The 20,888-nt window shown below is 43.1% G+C and overlaps 2 protein-coding genes across 3 annotated transcripts in view; one reads left to right on the forward strand and one right to left on the reverse strand.

Moving 5' to 3' along the window:
• Positions 1 to 20,888, forward strand: part of SERTAD2 (SERTA domain containing 2) — a 409,456-nt gene that overhangs the window by 283,522 nt on the left and 105,046 nt on the right. The window lies entirely within an intron of this gene.
• Positions 3,481 to 20,888, reverse strand: part of AFTPH (aftiphilin) — a 331,590-nt gene continuing 314,182 nt past the window's right edge. For both annotated transcript variants that reach the window (XM_086927603.1, XM_086927602.1), the window contains one exon: positions 3,481 to 4,604. In XM_086927603.1, the coding sequence (XP_086783729.1) occupies positions 4,460 to 4,604 (145 nt within the window). In that variant the 3' untranslated portion in view covers positions 3,481 to 4,459. The remainder of the gene's footprint in view (positions 4,605 to 20,888) is intronic.

The raw sequence follows: 20,888 nt of genomic DNA on the forward strand, positions 1-20,888 counted from the left end.
AATTGCAATTTTTTCCCCAACTTATTTTCATTTTTTTATTTTAACAGTTTCTTCTGGAGACCATGAACAATCTAGTTTTTCCAGAAATATATAGCTTTTTGTGTTCACCCTGCACGTACCCTGTAAATGAAAAAATTGGAAAAATTTATTATTACCTAAAAATGCAAAAATGGTGGTCAAAAGGTATTGTCTTTTACAGTTCTGCTTGTTCTTGATGCCATTTTTAAGAAACAAATATGTTTTCTTGCACACCACTTTTTCACAACAAAAAATTAAATGTTGCGATTTTCTTGGTTCCTTCCACGGGAATCCACAAACCCTCGGTACCTTTAAAATCTACAAGATGTGGGGAAAAAAGAGAAAAAGGTGTGAAGGCCCAAGTGCAAAGTGCCCTAACCGTTAAAACAAAGGCTAAACTCTGCACCTAAGGGGTTAAGGTCTTCTCAATAAACTTATCAGCACTATTTTTTGAACAAGTGTTTCTAGGATCTCAATCAGATTATTTACTTTAGCCCTATTATCACAGGGCAATAGGATAATCTTGTCATTTATCTTGTTCTGGTTTGTGATAAACTCATTATGCTAATCAAAACTTACCTGTTTGATGGCTATGTGCTGCCAATGTGTGTTCATCACAGCATGGGTTTTTGTAATGTAATAATAGTGTTTTTAGTTTGGCTTCAGTCTCCGCAATGTATTCTCTACTATCACAAATGTCATTCTTTTTTCCCCCATCATAAATAGGATGTCCGCAGAACACTGTTCTTGAGAGAGTAACGTTTATGTCTTTTTCTTTTATGATTTTCTTTTTTAGGTCTAGCCTAGGCAGCACTTGCTCGAGACATGCTGTATTCAGGATAAGGCATGAAGCACTGCCCACTTCCCGGACATCTTTTAATTGGTTCCTGTTCTGGTCCTTCGTAAATGGTGGCTTTTCATTGATCAACAGGCTTAGTAGTCCCTCCCTAGTACTACCTTTTTATCTTCTTGTAACCTCCCATGAGGACACTCCTTGTTACATGTGTTGTTACTTGGCAGGCTTTCATTACAGCCTCTGAGCACTATGTTCTTCAAAAGCTTAGTCCTGCCTGCTATTGCAGGCAAGACATGCTCTCCTTCAATGCTTATTTTTTCCATTTATTCAGTACAGCACGCCTTGACAAGAATAATGATGGCCACACTTTTCTTTTGTTATTTGCTGGCCAAATGCAGCAACATGCCTTTCTTTTTAGGTTTATTTATGTTTTTCTTAAATTGGCGGCACTCACGCTTTAGCTTTAAACATCTTAGGCTAAATCCTCTGTGCTGCGATTGCTTTAAATGTAAACAAATTGAAAAAATATATATATTTTTCCAGTTTGTTTACTTTTGAAGCAATTGGGGCACCCGCGCTTTAGCTGAAGATGTTCAAAGCTAAGGCACAAGTGCCGCAGTTGTAACAAAAGTAAATCAATAGAAAGAAAAAAAAGCTTGCAGCTGCTATTTTTTTCTACTTACTTTTGTTATATCCGCGACGCCCGCGCTTTAGCTTTCAACACTTTAAGCTGAAGCGCGAGTGCCGCGATTGCTTCAATAGTAAAGAAATAGAAAATATGTTTTTTTCTATTTCTTTACATTTGAAGCTATTGCGGCACCCGCACTTTAGCTAACTATGTTGAAATCGAAAGTACAGGTGCCACAAAGGTCTCACATTTGCGAGAGTTTGAGCTATTGGCATTGTAAATAGCAATGCCTTATTTATGTATTTACAAAACCTGCAGGCAGGGTTTACGCACCGCTTGCAGGTTTTGTAAACACATAAATAAAGGTATCATTTACAATGCCAATAGCTATTAATAACCTATTAATAACCTAATACTAATAACCTATTGCATTGCAAATCCTTGTTACCATGGAATTCTTATCACTTGTGCTTTTTTTGTTTAACATTTGCATGTCATTTCAGCATTTCACCTATGATTTATGGTCAGTAATAAAGCATGATGTCTTCCACACTAGGGGAACTAGTACAGCTCAACATCAAGCCTTTACGAAATGAAGGGAGTTCCACAACTGTAGCTGGGTAGAATGTGTGTGTCCGTGACATGAAACTCCTATTGCATGGGAAGAGAAACATGTGAAGAAACAAATACTTCTGTTAGTACCACACATGCATGGACAATCAAACAAAACACATCACCTACTCATCTTCACAAATGCTTTCTGTTCTTACAATTGACGAAGGATGCCCAAGTCTAATGTATTGAGCTACCATTCACTTCCCTTTCTAGGCCTCATCAGCAATACAGTACAAACACAGTCAGTTGAGAGACATACTGTTAACTTTCAGTGGGCTTAGAGCCTGCCCATTGCATATCATTTGATGCCTTCAGTGTCATGGTCATATGCTTGCTTCTTATTCATTAGCAGTGTGGGATTTCCTTCCTCTTCTTGTATTTATAACACACCTGGAGAATGGACGCATTACTGTGACCTTCTCCTGGTTGCTTTTTCAAGCACTACCTTTTTCTTTTCGTTTAAGCAGTCGACACACGTGTTTGTGTTTTTTTCGCTGTTCCTCTCATGTGCTTTTCTACCCTCTTCCGCCATGCTCTGTGTTCCTTTATATCACCTGTGTGCTTTCTCTATGCCACTAACACGTTGCTGTGTTTTGACAGTTTGATACCCCCAACTACGCAACAAGTGTTATTTCCCCCAACCACGCAACCTGTGGTGCTTCTGTCCCTCGTCCCCCATGTTGCTTCCAACCCCGTTTTGCTCCACTCACCCACTTGAAAAAAAAAACATATAACAATTCTGTGCATTTCCTTCTTTTTTAGTAACCAATCCAACACGTGCATCTACAAAAAGACATTGTGGACAAGTCAAAAGCTTATTTTTCTTGCATACAAAGACATGATATTTAAACAGAGCTTTAAGTACAATCATCAGTTTCATATTTAACATGGACTTCTTGTCTTTGTTTACCTCATCAGTCAGGGGTCATTAAGGAATCTCTAAGACACATTTTAAAGTGTTTTATTAAAATGACTGTTTGAAGTATGTACTGATAGGGGGGAAAAATTTCGCCTTTAGGTGATTTTCCTAATTTTTGTGCCAGCTGGCCTATTAAAATACTGGTCACGCTGGTAGAAAAACGGGCTAGGTGGCAACCCTAAATATCTCATAACTAAAACAATATGCTAAGCCAACAGGTCCCAAAGACAAGACCTATTGTCTTGTTCAATGCTTATATCCTGCTAAAAAACCTGACAAGCCACCACCCATGAAGGGTCTGAATTTCATTTCAATATTTAATTGCTACCCATTATGCCAAACCCAGAAGTAAAGATATTCAATTTAATACACTAATTGTGTCAGTGAAAGTACCAGACCTGGGAAAATAACAGTGTTCATCATTTTCAGTAGCCTTTTGGTCGCACCCAGGGAAAGAAAATCCTTTTTGGACAACTGCATTAAAAGAATACACACTTGTACAACTTAATTTAAATGATTTTATTTCTGTGTAAGCTAAAAGGAAATTTACACACTTAAATCTCAAAAGACCTTGGGCATGCACATTAACCTTGTTAGAGGTTCTTCTACATTTCATTCTTTTTTCCATAGGAATTTCCTGGAACATTTACATCCCATAGTTTTACTGTATATACAGCCTAAACCATAGCAATCTATGATTATATCGCTTTACAATGTGCAAAATCCTCAATAAAGAAACAAAACAGACGTACAGTGGAACAACAAAAATAAATCAAAACAAGTAGGTTATATAATATACATTCATCTCATTTTGGTCCTCCTTTCTTAAATCAAATTGAATAAAGTAAACATACTAATGAGCCCCAAATCACACGTTTGCCCATAATCTATTATGTAACATACATGAAGCAGGTGCAGGCCATTAGTCAATCACCTTCAAACAAGGCTATAAGAACAGACCATACACCTACGGTGTAAAAGATGCGGTTCAATATAGATTTTAGTAAGTAACTGCAGTGCCTGTAAAAAGTACAGAAACATAAAAAATTGAACCTTTCAGGCATTTGAATGTAACAGAATAATTTCAACACACCTAGAAAAGAAAAACAAGCAAATCTGGACAGAAGTGAAAAGTGGAACTCAATCTATGAAGATGACCTCATTGCAGTAAAGATTTTTCAATCAGTAAGGGTTTGGTAAGATTTTGAATTGTTTATGAAGGACACCACCAGTGTATTTCACAAAAACAAATTTATGTACCCCAGCATAAGAGGAAAGGAAAACATTTCAAAATTGTTTCCATATTACCAATTATTTACATTTTTTTTTCTAATATAAATGTAGGATTTGAATAGGAAATAAATATACATCACTATGTATACCTTTGAGTGCTGCTTACCAACAAATCTGAACATTTTTTTGCATGATTGCTTTTTATGAACCCGCAGATCAAAAGACGTCAACACAAAATGTCAAATCCGCATCAGTCTACCTTTTCTTGACAGCTTGTTGCAGGTGTTAATGTGGCTGGGAACATCAACACCTTAGCATGCATGAATGATAAATCAGGGAGGCTGGCAATCACCTTTGCAGCCTCTTCACTAAGGCGCTCTTCCTTTTTAGGTTTCCTGTCAAGGGGTGGAAACAAAAAAGTGCATCAATACCCACGTTAAAGGGCTAGACTAGAGAATGGAACGAAGGGTTGAGGCAGAGGAGGAGCAAAGATTAGCTTTTTTTTTTTTTCTTTAGAACATTTGCATTCCATATTGACCTAAAGCAACAGTTTTGATGTAAAAAGTCCCAATTTTCATCAATGGTGCACCAGTCTCTTTACAAAAAATCGATACCCAGAATTAATTATTTGTATACATTATGCGACATAAAAGATACAAGCAAAAAGAAAATAACTTTAACTGATGCGGCCTGTGGGAAGTTTGGGAACGGAACAACTTCAAACCCAGGTAACCTTTGTATTACTTAAAAAAGCTCAACAATGTATTTTTCACATTTTAATTTCACCCACAATCACCTTAGTTCCTAGTGTAATACTTCACATAAAAAGGTGTTGCTTAGTGCACAATCTTTTGGAGAATCTGTGTGATAAGAGAATGCAGTGTCAAAGGCTGAAAAGTCATCAGAGTGGCCTACATAAAGGGGAAACAAAATCTGAATCTCTTCCCCAAGGAAAGTTAGTAAAACATGTACCACATAAAATGCACAAACAAAATGTGATTAATTTTTAATGCAGTTAAGAAAGGAAACGTGTACAAATGGAGTATCTTTGGGGTGTACTTACTAATTTACCCTAAGTACAGTTTTTCATGATCTTTTTTATGTGAAATGCAGGTGAAACCTACTGTTACATTAAGCAAAGAACACATGTTGCCTATATACTGACCACTGTTGATAAGATCCCTCTGAACCAACGTTTGCTTTATCTTGCTGAAATGAAATATCCCTTTTTCCAAGTACAGAAGGTAAAAGTATTGATGGTTAAAAATTTGTACAACAATAACTTCAGGATGAAAGTGAATACAAAGTAAATACATTACAATATGAAGAGCAATCATTTTTTCACAATTTAAAGGTGGAGTGAATATAATAAAATGCAGGTAAACCTTTTGGTCTATTTAATAAGTGAATAACTTCAGAGTTGGATGATAGATACCTTAGTGCTGAATTTCTATATTCTAGCTATTCTTTGCCAAACAATTCAGGGCTAGTGCTTGCAGCAGAGAAAGAGTTACGGGTCTTGACTGAATTTCTCTTCCTTGCATTTTGTAAAATGTTACATAATGTTAATTCCATATGTCCATTTGTGGAAGATTATGACTTGTGTTCTGTGAAAGATTACACTTTATTTTCCTGGGATCTTACTGGCTGATTGGGATTATGTTACAGTCCATCTCAATAAGTGTACACAAGATGTGCATTTGGACAGATTACCCCTACCCCCCCCCCCACCTCACCCACACACACACTTGTAGGGGCTCTTGTATACCAAGTGGCAAAATATTTCAAGAAAAGGAGCAAATGTAAAAAGTTGACAGATATTTGGCAAAACATTATCTCAGGTAATTCACATTTTACACCTATGTATATGAACTGCACACCCAATTAGACAACTACTTACACACCACAGGATCTGTAGTATTGAATACCTAAGCAGGATTTTCTCAGTCCATACTTCACTCCCAAAGATGAAAGAGTGGGTCAGGCCTCTAACCCACATTCCTTCATTCAATTACAGCCCTTGCCCTTGTGCAATACTGCTTACTGATCCGCAAATAAAGATGCAATGACTTATTTAAATGAAAACGAGGGCTTCATTAAAGACATTGGGGTTGTATGCAAGGCCCTTGAAATGGTTACACGGGGTATGAGCAATAAAAACAACAGAAGGATCCGTCACAAGGAGATAAAAAAAATATTGGAAGATAAATTCAGAATATTAGGAATGCAGATCGCTCTCACTCCAGATATAGTTCACAGGCATATAATACTCATCTGTAGAACTTATTACAACAGTCTTATGAATACATGAGAGATTAAAGCTACAGGGAATGCCTCACTGAGTCGCACACTGAAGGGGACAAAAGCTGGTTGCTTATTAGCATACCGGGCTACAACAGATGGCACAAGATCCCCATAATGGACATGCAAATACAAAAAAAGCACAATCACACATTCATGGGTACGGAACAAATTCAATTTTCTTGAGTGACAACAGTACCCTCAACATGAGTGAGCCAAAGATAGACATGAAAAGAATAGGGGCATTCTTACACTACGTATGATGATGGACACTCAAAAAGTGATAAAAGGCCACCAGCAGGCCTCAGCTTCTGAAATCTGGGGCACCATCAAATAATTATCTAAAGGTAGGACACCTGAACTGAATGTCTCTTCCTATTAAGGTTTATGTGGAGTAAGAAAAATAACTGGCACTCAGCTTACTACAGTTGTACACACCAGAACCAGTTGTACACACCAGAACAACTATAAGGTTATTTACCTACCCCCTGTGAGAGAAGCGATAACAGTAACTCTATCCATACCATGCATGGACCAACTCTTTAAGAGATTTTCAATTTTCAATCAAGGTTAAATCTAAATTGCAATATGTTAGATAAAATACTAGCAAGCTAACTGCAACAAGTATTACATACATTAATACACCCAGACCAACGTGTATTTGTGCCAGACCAAAACACCTCCCCAAATACTTGCAGTCCTTTTAATTTAATATACAACATCTTGAGTACTGAGGCTTCAGGTGTAGTGGATTCCATTGATATAGAAAAAAGTCTATGATAAGCTAAGTAGTGACATTTATATAAAATACTTAGGAGCATGGGAATTGCTACTGGGGTCCAGAAATTGATCCTGTTATTATAGTCAGTGCCCAAAGGTAAAGTGCACACTGGCCAATAGATATCTGACTAGTGGATAATTGATATGAGCACTAATTAATGTTGCCCTCTTTGTCACATTGCTTGTTACTCTAACACTGGGACTGCTAGCAGCAAGGATTATGAGGGAAGTGTGGCAGGTAAGGCACATTTTATCTCAATATTCAAATGATACATTACTATATAAAATGAATGTGGAAGAAGACATGGAACCACGGATGGATATACCTGAATACTTTGGCTTAATGTCAAGACTGAAAGTCAAATTGACAAAGTTGTGCTTTTTATGCTGGTTAACAGGACCATAGTCATAAGAGGGGAGGATCTCAGAGTTAAAATTAGAGACTATGACAACATTCATAAATCTTAGTGTGTATATTTATCATAAATATGAAGAAACGGTCAGGTACTAGCTCTATGGCTGTGGCAGCCGAAAGGTGCTCAGTTTCCTTCTGGAAACTTCTGGATGGATAATAGTCCGTAACCATCTAGTAGTGTGGTTCACCACACTACTAAATGGTTACGCTCCCACCGTATTTTTTATTTAGCAATGACAATCGCAGGGCATACCTTCACAGAACATTATTTCTTGTTGATTCATTCATGTGACATGGGTTGAAAACTAGGCCACTTGCTCTCAAAAATCTCTAACTGATGCTGGATCAGGGATGATTGACTTATCCTTGCTATGGGTATAAGCGGCCAGATGGCTAACACCCTGGAAAACACTTGCACTATAGAAAAAAAATCTACAACAAAAATCAATAGCAGAAGTGGCATAAATAGAAGTCTCCCACTCCCAAAACTAGTACAGATGTCAATGCATTGCCACATGCAATTCCTGAAATAATCAGGTTTACAGGTGTTAATGTGCCGGAGTTGCCACTGTGAAGCTGCGGTAGATTCCAAGAAATTGCCTGCAAAAAAAAAACGCTAATATTTGGATAGAGTTTAACATTGTGACAATGAATGGATGACCTCTATGAGTCAGGTAATTTGGATTCCATTGAAGGACTTTGTCTTTTGGTGTATCAGTGGGACAATTTATTAGACATAGATTATTCATTAGAGCAGAAGGTCTGACATGGCACACAGAAATGCAAGAAGCTATTATAGACTATTGACTGCAATTTTGACAGAGGGTGTCTCCTTAGACTGTAACGAAGGGCAGGCGATTAAGAATCAGCGGAACAAATCGCAAACCAAACTGTTCAGGTCTATAGTGTTAAAGTGATCCAACATGGAATTAAAAGGCAGCATTAATTCACATTAGCAGAGTGTCAAGGAATATCTGCTTTAAATAGATACAATCCAATTAGGAGCACAAAATGTAGCGAACATCTAAAAGCCTACATGAAGGATTTTCACATCGAAATGAGTGGAGCAGAGTTTTATCATATGGTGCAGAACTGCGGGATCACAGTGACAGGCAGAAGCAGCATCTGCAAGCCAAAGGTAGGATTGTGGGGCTTAATGCAGAGATCGCCAAAGAAGGAAATAGAATATAGAGGTAGAGAATATAGGCATTGATTTGGCCTTGATCTTAGTCCAAATAGTAAGAGCACTGAACTGGTAGACCCTAGGGGCACCTGGTGTTAAAGCTGGACTCTCAAAATTAGGGTAGAACCCAGAGGTAGACATGAAGGTGATGGCATCTCAACAACATAAACAAGGTAAGGCAGAAGACTTACGAAATGAGATACACTATTTATGACAAGGACATGCCTTCATGAGACGTAGATATAGATAGGACAACTCACGTTGATTTAATAGATGAGCAGAATGAGTACAGCATGTGGTCTGAATATTTAAGATCAGCTAGGTAAAGCACATGAAGGTAGTTTATACAAAACACAGAAAAACAGAAGTAACATAAAGATTATGGTCTTTAAAAAAAAGAGACAGTTTAAAGACAAATAGGACTTAATTTCTCAAATTAGCCCTTAGCGGTGAGACATAACTTGGAATAAGACAAAACTGATAACTCATAGTGAAACAAATGCAATATGATGACAAGAGTTGAACACCTGACAACCCAGGATAATGCTTATTGTTTATTCCTCTTTATGCAAACTGCATTAATAACTATCTTTAAGATGCTGACAAAGAATAAAACAATGAGCAGCAGGGAACGAGGAAAAACTCCTGTTGGGAAAGTGGCCAGAAAATGAGGGCATAAGACAATGTACAGCAGAGACGTACATGGTAAATCCGCTACCTACAAAGACAAGCCCAGTACGGGCTGACCATAGAAGCAACAACGCAAACACTCTATGATAGCAGACATACCAGGGTGCACTCCAAGTTTGCGCCAATACTAATAAGCGTGCAGCACAACGGCTTTTCCCTGGCGCAGAACGATGACAGGGCGTCAGCCGTGAAAGAACTGCGCCTGAACTGAACAGAACAAGGGCACCAAGAGACAGTGGCCGGCAAAAGAAGAGCAGCCATCATGGACAAGAGGATCACTGCAACGCTGAAATAAGACCTCGTTTAGGCAGGCGAGGCAGAGGCCGCATGGTAAGGAACCCATTCAGAGGCCTAGAAGTACTACAGACAACTGGAGCCAACTGCAACCGAAAGTGCAATAGAGCTATGCTAACATTAGGATCGCAGAACAGCAGAAAAATAGGACAGCCTGACCCACAGAAGGATGTCTGTGAGGAAGACTCCATAGTAGCGTACCAAGGCTAAAGCAGTTACCCAATAGCCATCAAATACCCCAGATAGGGTAAGTCTCAACCCCTGCGAGGGGAGTCCTCTTGGGCAAAGTAAACATTCAGAGGACTGAAAGGAAGACTGAACCAGCCATCCGGCTGTACTGAACGAATACTGAGATGGTGGAACAACCACTTCTAATATCCGGGTACTATGCAAAGAACCCAGGACATTTTTGAAAATCAAACCAACAAGGCAACATTGCCTATGCAGAAGGAAAATGCTACTTACCAGTATGCATCTGTTCTTGGCATGTAGAGCTGCAGAGTCCTACACATTTGCAATAGATCGCCACCTGGTGTTGGGCTCGGATGATTGCAGGTTGTTGTCTTCTTGGAAGAAGACTTTGTAGTCACGAGATAGGTGACTCCTCCCTTGGACAATACTGCGCATGGTCATCAAATCCATCCAGATTGTTTTTTTGCCGTGATGGGAACTGATGGAGTTAGTAGAAGTAAAGAGAAAGGATGTCCATGCGTGTGCATCTAAGTAAGAGGAGTACTGGAACGGATACAAGTCCCGGGGAGGCGGGAGGGCGTGTACGACTCTGCAGCTCTACATGCCAAGAACAGATGCATACTGGTAAGTAGCATTATCCGTTCGAGGCATATGAGCTGCAGATCGTATACTTTTGCAACGATTGTGCAGCATTGTCTCCCCTAGCGGTGGTCGCTTGTATCCGTTGCAGCATACTGAAATAGTGTTCTAAGGACAGCTTGGCCTACTGCAGCTTGCTGCTTGGTTGCACATCAACACAATAGTGTTTAGTGAAGGTGTGTATTGTAGACCATGTTGCTGCCTTGCATATGTCCTCTAGTGATATATTTCCTAAGAAAGCCATAGAGTCTCCTAGTTTGCGAGTGGAGTGCACTCTAGGAGGAACCGTTAGTGTATGTTTAGCTTTTTGATAGCATATTTGTATACACTTTACAATCCATCTGGCAATTCCTCCTTTAGATATGGGATTGCCCTTGTGTGGGGGAGAGAAAGGTACAGCCAGTTGTTTTGTCTTTCTGAAGGATTTAGTTTTGTCTGTGTAGTATAACAGAGCTCTTCTAACATCTAAGGTGTGTAAAGCCCTTTCTGCAACAGAGTCCGGTTTTTGGAAAAACACTGGTAGCTCTACTGATTGGTTAAGGTGAAAAGGAGTAATAACTTTTGGCTGGATTGGGCCTAAGAATTACTTTGTTAGGATGTATCTGAAAAAATGGTTCTTGTATTGTGAATGCTTGTATTTCACTAACTCTTCTGAGAGAGGTGATGGCAACAAGGAAAGCAGCTTTCCATGTTAGGAATTGCAATTCACACTTGTGTAAAGGCTCGAAAGGGGGTCCCATAAGTCTTGTAAGGACCACGTTTAGGTTCCATGCTGGAGCAGGTGGTAACCTAGGTGGGATTATTTGTTTTAATCCTTCCATAAATGCTTTGATTGCAGGTACTGTAAAGAGAGATAGACGTTGCCTATTCTGTAAATAGGCTGCAATTGCTGCCAGATGCAGGCATATGGAAGAATAAGCCAAATTGGACCTTTGTAGGTGTAGAAAGTAGCAAATAATATTTTGGATGGAAACATCCAGTGGATCAATGTGATTATTGTTACAATATATTGCAAATCTTTTCCACTTAGCGGCATAACATGCTCTGGTAGTGGGTCTTCTAGCTGCTTTAATTATGTTCATACAGTCTGGTGGTAGGTTTAAGTAACCAAACTCTAAGACTTCAGGAGCCAGATCGCCAAATTCAGTTGGCTTGGTTCTGGGTGTCTTATTTCTCCATGGTTCTGTGTTAACAGGGATGGCGTGAGCCGTAATTTTTGATGTGGAACCAGTGAGAGATCTAGTAGTGTGGTGAACCACGGCTGACGTGCCCATGTGGGAGCCACTAGTATTAGTTTGAGAGACTGTTGTCTGAGCTTGCGTACTACTAGTGGAATGAGTGGGAGAGCCGGAAAAGCGTACGCAAATCTGCCTGACCAGTTCATCCATATCGCATTCCCCTCCAACCGTGGGTGTGGAAACCTGGCGGCGAAGGTTGGGCATTTTGCATTTTCGTGGGTGGCAAACAGATCTATCTGTGGATGCCCCCACATTTGGAAGAATGGTTGAAGAACTTGTGGGTGTATCTCCCATTCGTGACTCAACAGATCTGCTATCTGATTGTGAATTCCTGGAAGGTGTTCTACTGTCAGGTGTATGTTTTGAGGAATGGCCCATCTCCAAATGTTCTGTGCAAGCTGGGACAGTTGCAGAGAGTGTGTCCCCCCATGTTTTTGTATATAATACATGGCTGTCATATTGTCCGTCCGGATTAGGACAGCTTTGTTTCGTACTTGTACCTGAAACGTTTTGAGTGCTAGGAAAATTGATAGCTGCTCTAGATGGTTGATATGGAACTGTTTTTGTTGGTTGTTCCATTGGCCGTGTGTGGTATAATGCAAAAGATGGGCTCCTCATCCTGTGAGGGATGCGTCTATCGTGAGCACTATCTGTGGAACAGGTTCTAGAAACGGCTGTCCCTTTGTCAAATTTTTGGTGTTCCACCATTGCAGAGAGCGATATGTACGGCTGTCTACCAACACCAGGTTTGTGAGCTGACCTTGAGCCCGGTTCCACTGATGTGCTAGACATTCTTGTAATGGGCGCATTTGCAGTCTTGCGTGAGGAACTATGAAGATGCAAGACGCCATCATGCCTATCAGTCTCATGAACACTCTGGCTTGGAGAGACTGCTGGTGTTTAAAAAAGCAGACTAAGGTCTGAATGCTCTGTATCCTGGCTGGACTTGGATACGCTAGAGCTGTAGATGTGTCTATGGTAGCTCCTAGATACTGATGAACGTGCGAAGGCTCTAGGTGCGACTTGGTATAGTTTATTGTAAACCCTAAGTCGTGCAATGTCTGAATTGTTTGTTTTGTGTGTTGGACACACTGGTTGAACGATTTTGCTTTTATGAGCCAATCGTCGAGGTAAGGGAAGACATGTATCTGTTGTCTTCTGAGATGTGCTGCAACTACTGCTATTCAGAAAAGGGGTGGTGATGAACAGAGTGTCTGAATTAAGCAGACCACTCATACCCAGTCCAAAGATCAGGGCTTGATCCATCACGGTTATTTATCTCACTGCACCATCCCAGCTCAGAACCTGGCTATATGCAAATCAGTCTGTCCCTGGCCCAGTGCATCATGGGAACAGGGCAGACTAAACTACCAAGCCAATTCTTCACCAGAAAGGAGACAAGCTACCGTGGACCGGTTTCTGGCATTTCAGCCTTCTTCGGCCCGGCTTGCTTGAATCCTGATGGTGCAGTGAGAAAGGGACTCATGTCTGAGTATACCCTGCCACACCTATAGTGGCCAGAAACGATTCAGAAAAGGGGGTGGAGATGAACAGAGTGTCTGAATTAAGCAGACCACTCTTACCCAGTCCAAAGATCAGGGCTTGATCCATCACCGTTATTTATCTCACTGCACCATCCCAGCTCAGAACCTGGCTATATGCAAATCAGTCTGTCCCTGGCCTAGTGCATCATGGGAACAGGGCAGACTAAACTACCAAGCCAATTCTTCACCAGAAAGGAGACAAGCTATCGGGGACCGGTTTCTGGCATTTCAGCCGTCTTCGGCCCGGCTTGCTTGAATCCTGATGGTGCAGTGAGAAAGGGACTCATGTCTGAGTATACCCTGCCACACCTATAGTGGCCAAAAACGATTCAGAAAAGGGGGTGGTGATGAACAGAGAGTCTGAATTAAGCAGACCACTCTTACCCAGTCCAAAGATCAGGGCTTGATCCATCACCGTTATTTATCTCACTGCACCATCCCAGCTCAGAACCTGGCTATATGCAAATCAGTCTGTCCCTGGCCCAGTGCATCATGGGAACAGGGTAGACCACATGTGCCCAACCACCTGGTGGGAGTTAACAACCGCAAAGAGGAGGAAGGCTGCAAGTCAAAAGCCGCCTGAACAACTAGACCCTGAGCTCTAGGGTTAAGGAACAGGCAGAGTGGATCATTCAAGGCAGGATGGTGTCGACAAGCAATGGCCCGATGAACAGGGTCACCAGAGGAGGGCCTCGCCCATGTGCCAATCAGGATGTCATATAAAGATCCCCCACGGGGCAGCAAAGGCTCCACCTCAATAGGCTCCATGTGGAGAATATCCAGTAAAGGATCAGAAGGCAGGGAAACCACAGGGGGCTGAAATAGAAGAATAGCTGCAGCCCTGTGAATAGCCCGTGAGTACGCAGCACTAGCCTCAGTTGCCATCCTGGGAGGCGACAATAAATCGACGGTTGGAGACTAACCCGTCAACTAGACAGCAAAAGCGGAGGAGCCTGAGGCTGATCTGAAGGCCACGCAACACTAGGTACCTGCACCATGGGGCACCAAAACAACCTCTGACCCGGGGAGTACAGAGGAACGTCAACCTCTTGCAAAAGAGGAGGCGTAGGCGCTGGCACTGGCGTCGACTGACGTTATGTCAGAGTCATATCGACATAGACGACCTCCAGAGGGGACTTGCCCGGGGCGCAGTCCGACGACGATCCAACCGCAATATGCGGGGAGGAAAGACGTCGACAGGGCATCGAGCCCAGCGCCGCCTCAGACATCAGCGCAGGAAGCCGCGCAGGGCTATGCGCTGACTGGAGGGGTGGGCTGGACGGGCGACTGGGATGGCTCTCTGGGCCGTGTCCCGTCGGTGTTGTTTCGACTTCGGAACCAGAGTCAATGCACACAGCCGGCGTAGAGGACGAATCCGCCGTCGAGGACCCGAAATTTGTGCCTTACACCTCGGTGGGACCGGACGGCGCACCAGGGAGAGGGGGTGACCCAAAGAAAGAGTGGAATGCTTTTGAATAAACCTGCACTTGTGCCCGCGTCGCTCCAACTCCCGGGATGGGAGGGTATGGAGTAGATGACTGCCGGGCACCCGTGCCGGCAAGGAGCGAGAGGAACGGGCCCAAGCGCCATGCGTATGCGAGGAAGACCTCTGTGACTTAAGTTTGTGCTTACCCGCCTCTGAATGACGTCTGCGGGAACGACCTCAGGAACGGACCTGATCCAGAGAGGGAGTACGGCGGCGCGAAGGTGCAGGACCGGACAGCCGTGCTGCCAGCAATTTCATACGACTCTCCCTCAAGGACTTAGGTTTCAATTGTTGACAGGCGTCGCACTCTTTGGAGTTGTGATGCACTCCCAGGCACCACATACAGATGGGGTTTGGGTCTGTGACAGACATCTGGTGCGCACAGGTCTCACACGCCTTAAAGCCCGAAGGCATTGCACACTGTTCCGTGACGCCGAAGGCGTCGAGACAGCCCAAAAAACATGCCAAGGAACCGCTGGTTTTCCAGGATCCGCGTTGGGACGCGGAAAAGAAGAAAACTGACGTCAGCTTGCCGGGAGGGGCATATATGGCTCCGCCGATGTCACGTCCGTAGACGACGTTAGGGCAAAGCCGTGCTGCGCCACCCCCGGCGTGCAGAGGTGCTGCTGCGGAAAGTTTTCCAGATCCAGTCTGACGCCCGGGGATATTCTAAGTTCAAGAATTTGCGGCTAGATGTCTATCAGATATAGTATAATTCTTTACTCTAGATAAAACACAGGAGTAATGCAATATCCAACTCTTCTCTTAAACAAAAACAGTAATTATTACAAAGAGGCAAGCTCTGGACCACAGTATCTCTAGGAAAAAGTTTTCTATATGGACTGTAAACTTTATGTACCTCCACATGAAGCTCGAAAATGAGACATTACAGCAATTGCAACATGCGGATAAGATCTGGGCCCAGCATTTCAAGAAGTCATAAATGTTGCATCCCCACTGCAAGGGCACCTGTCTGCAGGTTAAGGCTGCAGCCACAACAAGAATTCCAGACCAGTACTAAGAAATCTTTAGTCTGTTGTGATAAATGGGGAAAGGAACTATGTTGTGGTAGAATACATGAAAGGATAAGTTAGAATTCCTGACCCATTAAGGATACATCCCCCAGTCTTGTATTTGTCTGGATAAACAAATGAAGCATCAAACTCCCTTTCTCCTATATATTAGACACGGGCAGTAGCCAGTGGGTAGTTGTTGTCAGATAAGTGTTGTGTTTAAAAAGCCATTTCATCGACAAACGTGCAAGCGACTTCTCCTCCAAACAAAGTTAATTAGAATTGAGCTCAGCATGGCAAGTTTAATGAGGATCCATAAGGCTGGTGGGATATGGCTCAGAGATGGGGAGAAAAAAGGTTTGGGGAGGGGAGGAGTGACATTTCCAATTTTAACTCTCATATGAATCTTTGCTGTAGACTACAAAAAGAAGTGACAAATGGAATTACACCAAAACCTGAAAAGAAAGTACAACTATACTTAAGGAAGGGAGGGGGGCAGGAAGTTGGGAGACGAGCCCCATAGGGAGTCCCACACCTCTGAATCTTAATAAAATAAAAAAATAAAAATATATGTTGCTGATGGATTTGTGGACCCCCAGCCAGGGTCTTTGGTGAGAGTAGGGTCCAAGGTTTACAAACCTTGGCTAATGGTTTGGGAACTGTAGTGATCACACTGAGGCAGGTAAGTGTGGAAAAACTATGTTTAATGACCGTTTATCTCCACAGCTTCCAGGGAACAACATAACTGCTCCTGGTATTCAAACATGCACATTCCATCACCATGGCAGTGACATCAGAGTCATATAACTAGAGCTATAGAGAAACTAGAGAGAATACTACAACATCTCTTTTATCTCCACAAAATGAACAAATGCATAATACATGCATTGAAAAGGAAGCATGGTAATGAAAAATCTGAAACAATGAAGAGCAAAAACACAAAAAACAAAGCAAGCAATGAACACAAGGAAAGATCCGTTACAGAGCAGTAACCAAAACAATACAGAATGATTAAATATCTAATTGTTTGGGTGCCACAATACTCCTGCGTGGAGAAACATACTCAAGAGACAATTACCGAGGGAGTCGCTGGCCGACAACAGAACCGGAGGGAGAATAGATGGCGGCCGGTCAGTGAGCCCGGTCGGGAGCTCTGTGCTGCTCTCACGCTGAAATGGAGGAGGCGGCAGCGCACACAACGCAAACAGCGGTGAGAACGCTGCAAGACCACAGAGCAGTTCAGAACCCGGAGCAGGGTTAGAAAAGCGTGAATTGGACCTGGAGGGACGAGCAGCGGAGAACTCTGTCCGATTTGCTCTGAAAGCGAACACGGAGAAGAAAGGCTCTGGGGGTCCCACATCACAGTACATGAACCAGGTAAGCCAGGGGGAAGGTCGGAAGGCGGAGGGGGGGTGAGGGAGGGGGGGGGGGGGTGCGGGCCAGTGCAGACGAAGGGGAAGGGGAAAAGACCGGAAAACAAGGGCAATCTTCCTGCTCTAGAGCAAGTCCTTGTTTACTAAACGAAGAGGGGGGGGGGGGGGGGGGGGGGAGGGCCAGGGGGCCCTGAAAATTCGGAGGTGCCAGGACAGAACTCAGACTGTAAAGGGAGATCAACATACTGCTTAAGAAATAAGCAGTTTCTTAAAACAAATCCAGCTACAAATACTAAACTCCCTGTCCTACCCCGAAGCACCAAAAGAAAATCCAAGAAAAATCCTAAAGCACAGGCAAAGGCAGGAAAGACATTTAAAACAAACATTTGCAATGCAATAGGTCTCGGGTTAATTAAGTTTGAGCTATTGGCATTGCTAAATATTGCAACACCAACTGCAACAAAAGCTATTGGTGTTGCATTATTTACCAATGCCAATACCTCAAACTTTAATAATGCGTCACCTCTTGCATTGCAAAAATCTGTGTGAATTAAAAAATGTGTCAGCAAAGTAGTACGAACACGCAAGTTAAAGCCGTGTTTAATGGTGTGCTCGGCGATCCGATGATTGACACCTCCAGCCTTTCTCTCCTCTTTAGAGTTAACCTGCCCTGTTTCCTCGGGCGGTAGAAAATAACACCAAACTCGGTACCCTTTAAAACAATAACAGCAAAAAACAAGCAACACTGACAAAGCCTAGAGTCCTCCAAAGTGCGAGTGCCTGAAAACAGGCAAGGTCATGCTCCGAGAATCGATTTTACTGAATTTTTTGGAAACACTTAAATCTGGTTTATCTGAATCTGTGTTTATTTGGGAACTCCACACAGATTTTAGTGCCAGGATCAAGGCAAGTAGAAATGTGTTACCAATATACCTCTCTCTTTAAGATTTTCAGAAACGGAAACCCAGCTGTTGAGAGGAGAGGTTAGCGTCCCATTTCTGTCTGCCTCTCAAACACCTGTTAGTAATATCAGCACAGCATCGGAGGCTCATTGCCCCTAAAATGTATAAGAGCGATTTTGGTAAAGAAATGAGACAAGTACGAAGTAATCAAACAGGCGGACCTAGGGCGTTCTAGAAAACTGCACACAAGGGCCCCTCAGATGTGTGCACGAGATAGGAATTCAATCACAGAGACAAAGAAGAGGCGCTACAATCTTCAGGCTACAAAGTGCAGCCCCAGAAAACTGCACATAAGGTATCCCTTCAGATGTGTGCACGACATAGGAATTCAATCAATTGACAAAGACGAGGCGCTTTTCAATGAGCTCAGAAATCGGGGTCTTAAGTAAATACATAACAAAGCCAGAGCTCAGCTCCCAGGGAGGGCGGAGTCTGTGACGCAGCACCATTAATACACACAGGTCTGGATCATTAACTGTCCGCTTCTGGAAAAGGCCAGCATCTCCCCTCTGAAGCAGAGGCTGCCAGAGCTGTGTAAAACCCCAGTAAACACAACACCTGCACATGCTCAGATGCTGCAGTAACAAAGGTAACCTTGTGAAAGCCAGTGCACTATTCTAGCGGGTGGCCAAAGGACCATAGCACCAGTCTGCCTAATGTCCAGTACTGCAAGTCTGGCAATGGGCAAACTGGTAATGGCATGTATGACTGTCCCTTCACTGCCAAACAAGATTGCTGAAAAAGACGATATGCGTCTCGCTGACGTGTACTTTGTGATACTAGTACAGACACTGAAGGGGCGCGTGCACGTATGCATGAGACGAGCATCGGACGTAAACAAACGTGACATATGTAATGACAGGCACATTGCTGCATCATCTACTTACTGACGGGGATGGGGGTGGGGTGGGGGGTGCAAGAGCTTTACAATGGTGCGGCCGCGAAGGCTTTGCTGACAAAGACCCCATTCACCTAACCCAAGCGGCATCTGCTGTGACACCCTGCATGCAGTGACATGCATAGCTGCACGTGACCGCTGTCAGTGTCGTCAGTGATGCAACCTATGAAAACGTCCGAAGCAAGGCCACACCGTAAGTTACTGGAACCCGTTTAGGCGCTGCACCGTACACTATGTGCAGCCTCCCACCCTTCCTGTCCGTGTCTCGCTCCCGGCTCAGCCATAATCTTGGGCTTGAGACTGGTTGCTTTCATGCCTTCTCCTGTGAACGCCTCTAGTCCCAAGAAGGCTGAAGGTGGGAGGGCGGGTGAGAGAAGAGGCAGCCAGCTTGTTTGTGAACAGCGCCGCACGCCCCTCTGCAGACTCCCCCTGTATTCCAGAGAGGCGCGCGACGCGATCCTGTCTGCCCTGCGATGCTGTGGAGACAAGACCCGGCCGCGCGCACAACGTTATCCTATGGGGAAACTCTGCGCACGGCCAGGTCTTGTCTCACTTCGGTGTTCTCAGACTGCTGAGACGCCGACAATAGTTCTCTGGCGAGAACGCGATTTCAGCGCGTTACTCGCCGAGACCTAAAAACAGGGGGATCAGCAGACGTACGGGAGGGACAGAACTGTGCAAGGATCAAAATAACTCCCTCATTAAGATCTTTCTTTAAAATACAAGAGCAAAAACAGGAGAAAGAGAAGGAGAAGGAGAAGAAACGAGACTCTGAACCAAAACCCAAAATATCAGACCCTGACCAGAAGAAGGTAGGAGTTTCTCCTATTCTTACGCATAATCTACCCACACCCTCAATTGGTTCAACTATGTCTCTAACAGGAGACGCGGCCCTAACTACCCAAGGCCAATGCTTAGCCCAAACGGAGACCCAAACCCCAACCGCAGACCAAACTCCAAGCCTGATGAGAACCCCCACTGACTTATTCCTAGAAAAAATGATGGAAGAAATTAAATCTAGATTCGAGGTCTCAGAAGGAAACCAAAGCAAGATCCAGGAAGCATGTGAACTCTTAGACTCCAAACTAAACGCCTTAGGAGATAGAGTAACAGCAGTAGAGGCTGAAGTAGTTTCAATAAGCAGAAGAGTGGAATCCAATCAAAAGGAATTCAGAACATTGAGAGGAACAGATACAATCTTCGCCGACAAGCTGGAAACGTTGGAAAATCACTCCAGACGTAACAACTTTAAAGTCCTAAATGTTCCGGAAGGTAGAGAAGGTACAGACATTAAAAAGTTCATCATCTCACTTCTAGAGGAGTTCTTCCCATGGTGCAAAGATCTCGGGCTAGAAGATGACATTCAGAGGGTACACAGAGACCCATTCAGAAAAAGTAAGAAAAGGAAGAATCCGAGGAAAATCCTGGTCAATTTTCGAACATACTCTATCAAAGAAAGACTCCTAAGTCAAGCAATAAAGACTGGAACATACAATAAGGACGATTGGTCCTTCAGGATTCGTTCAGATATTTCAAAAGTTACACAAGACAGGCAGTGGGAGTTGGGGCAGATGATGCCGGAGTTGAAAGCGCTGGGCGCTACAGTCCAGATGAAATTCCCGGCTTCTCTCCGGATAATGTGGAGAAATAAAATGCATAACTTAAGAGACC

Source organism: Lissotriton vulgaris, chromosome 6 (assembly GCF_964263255.1).
Source record: "Lissotriton vulgaris chromosome 6, aLisVul1.2, whole genome shotgun sequence".
NCBI lineage: Eukaryota > Metazoa > Chordata > Amphibia > Caudata > Salamandridae > Lissotriton > Lissotriton vulgaris.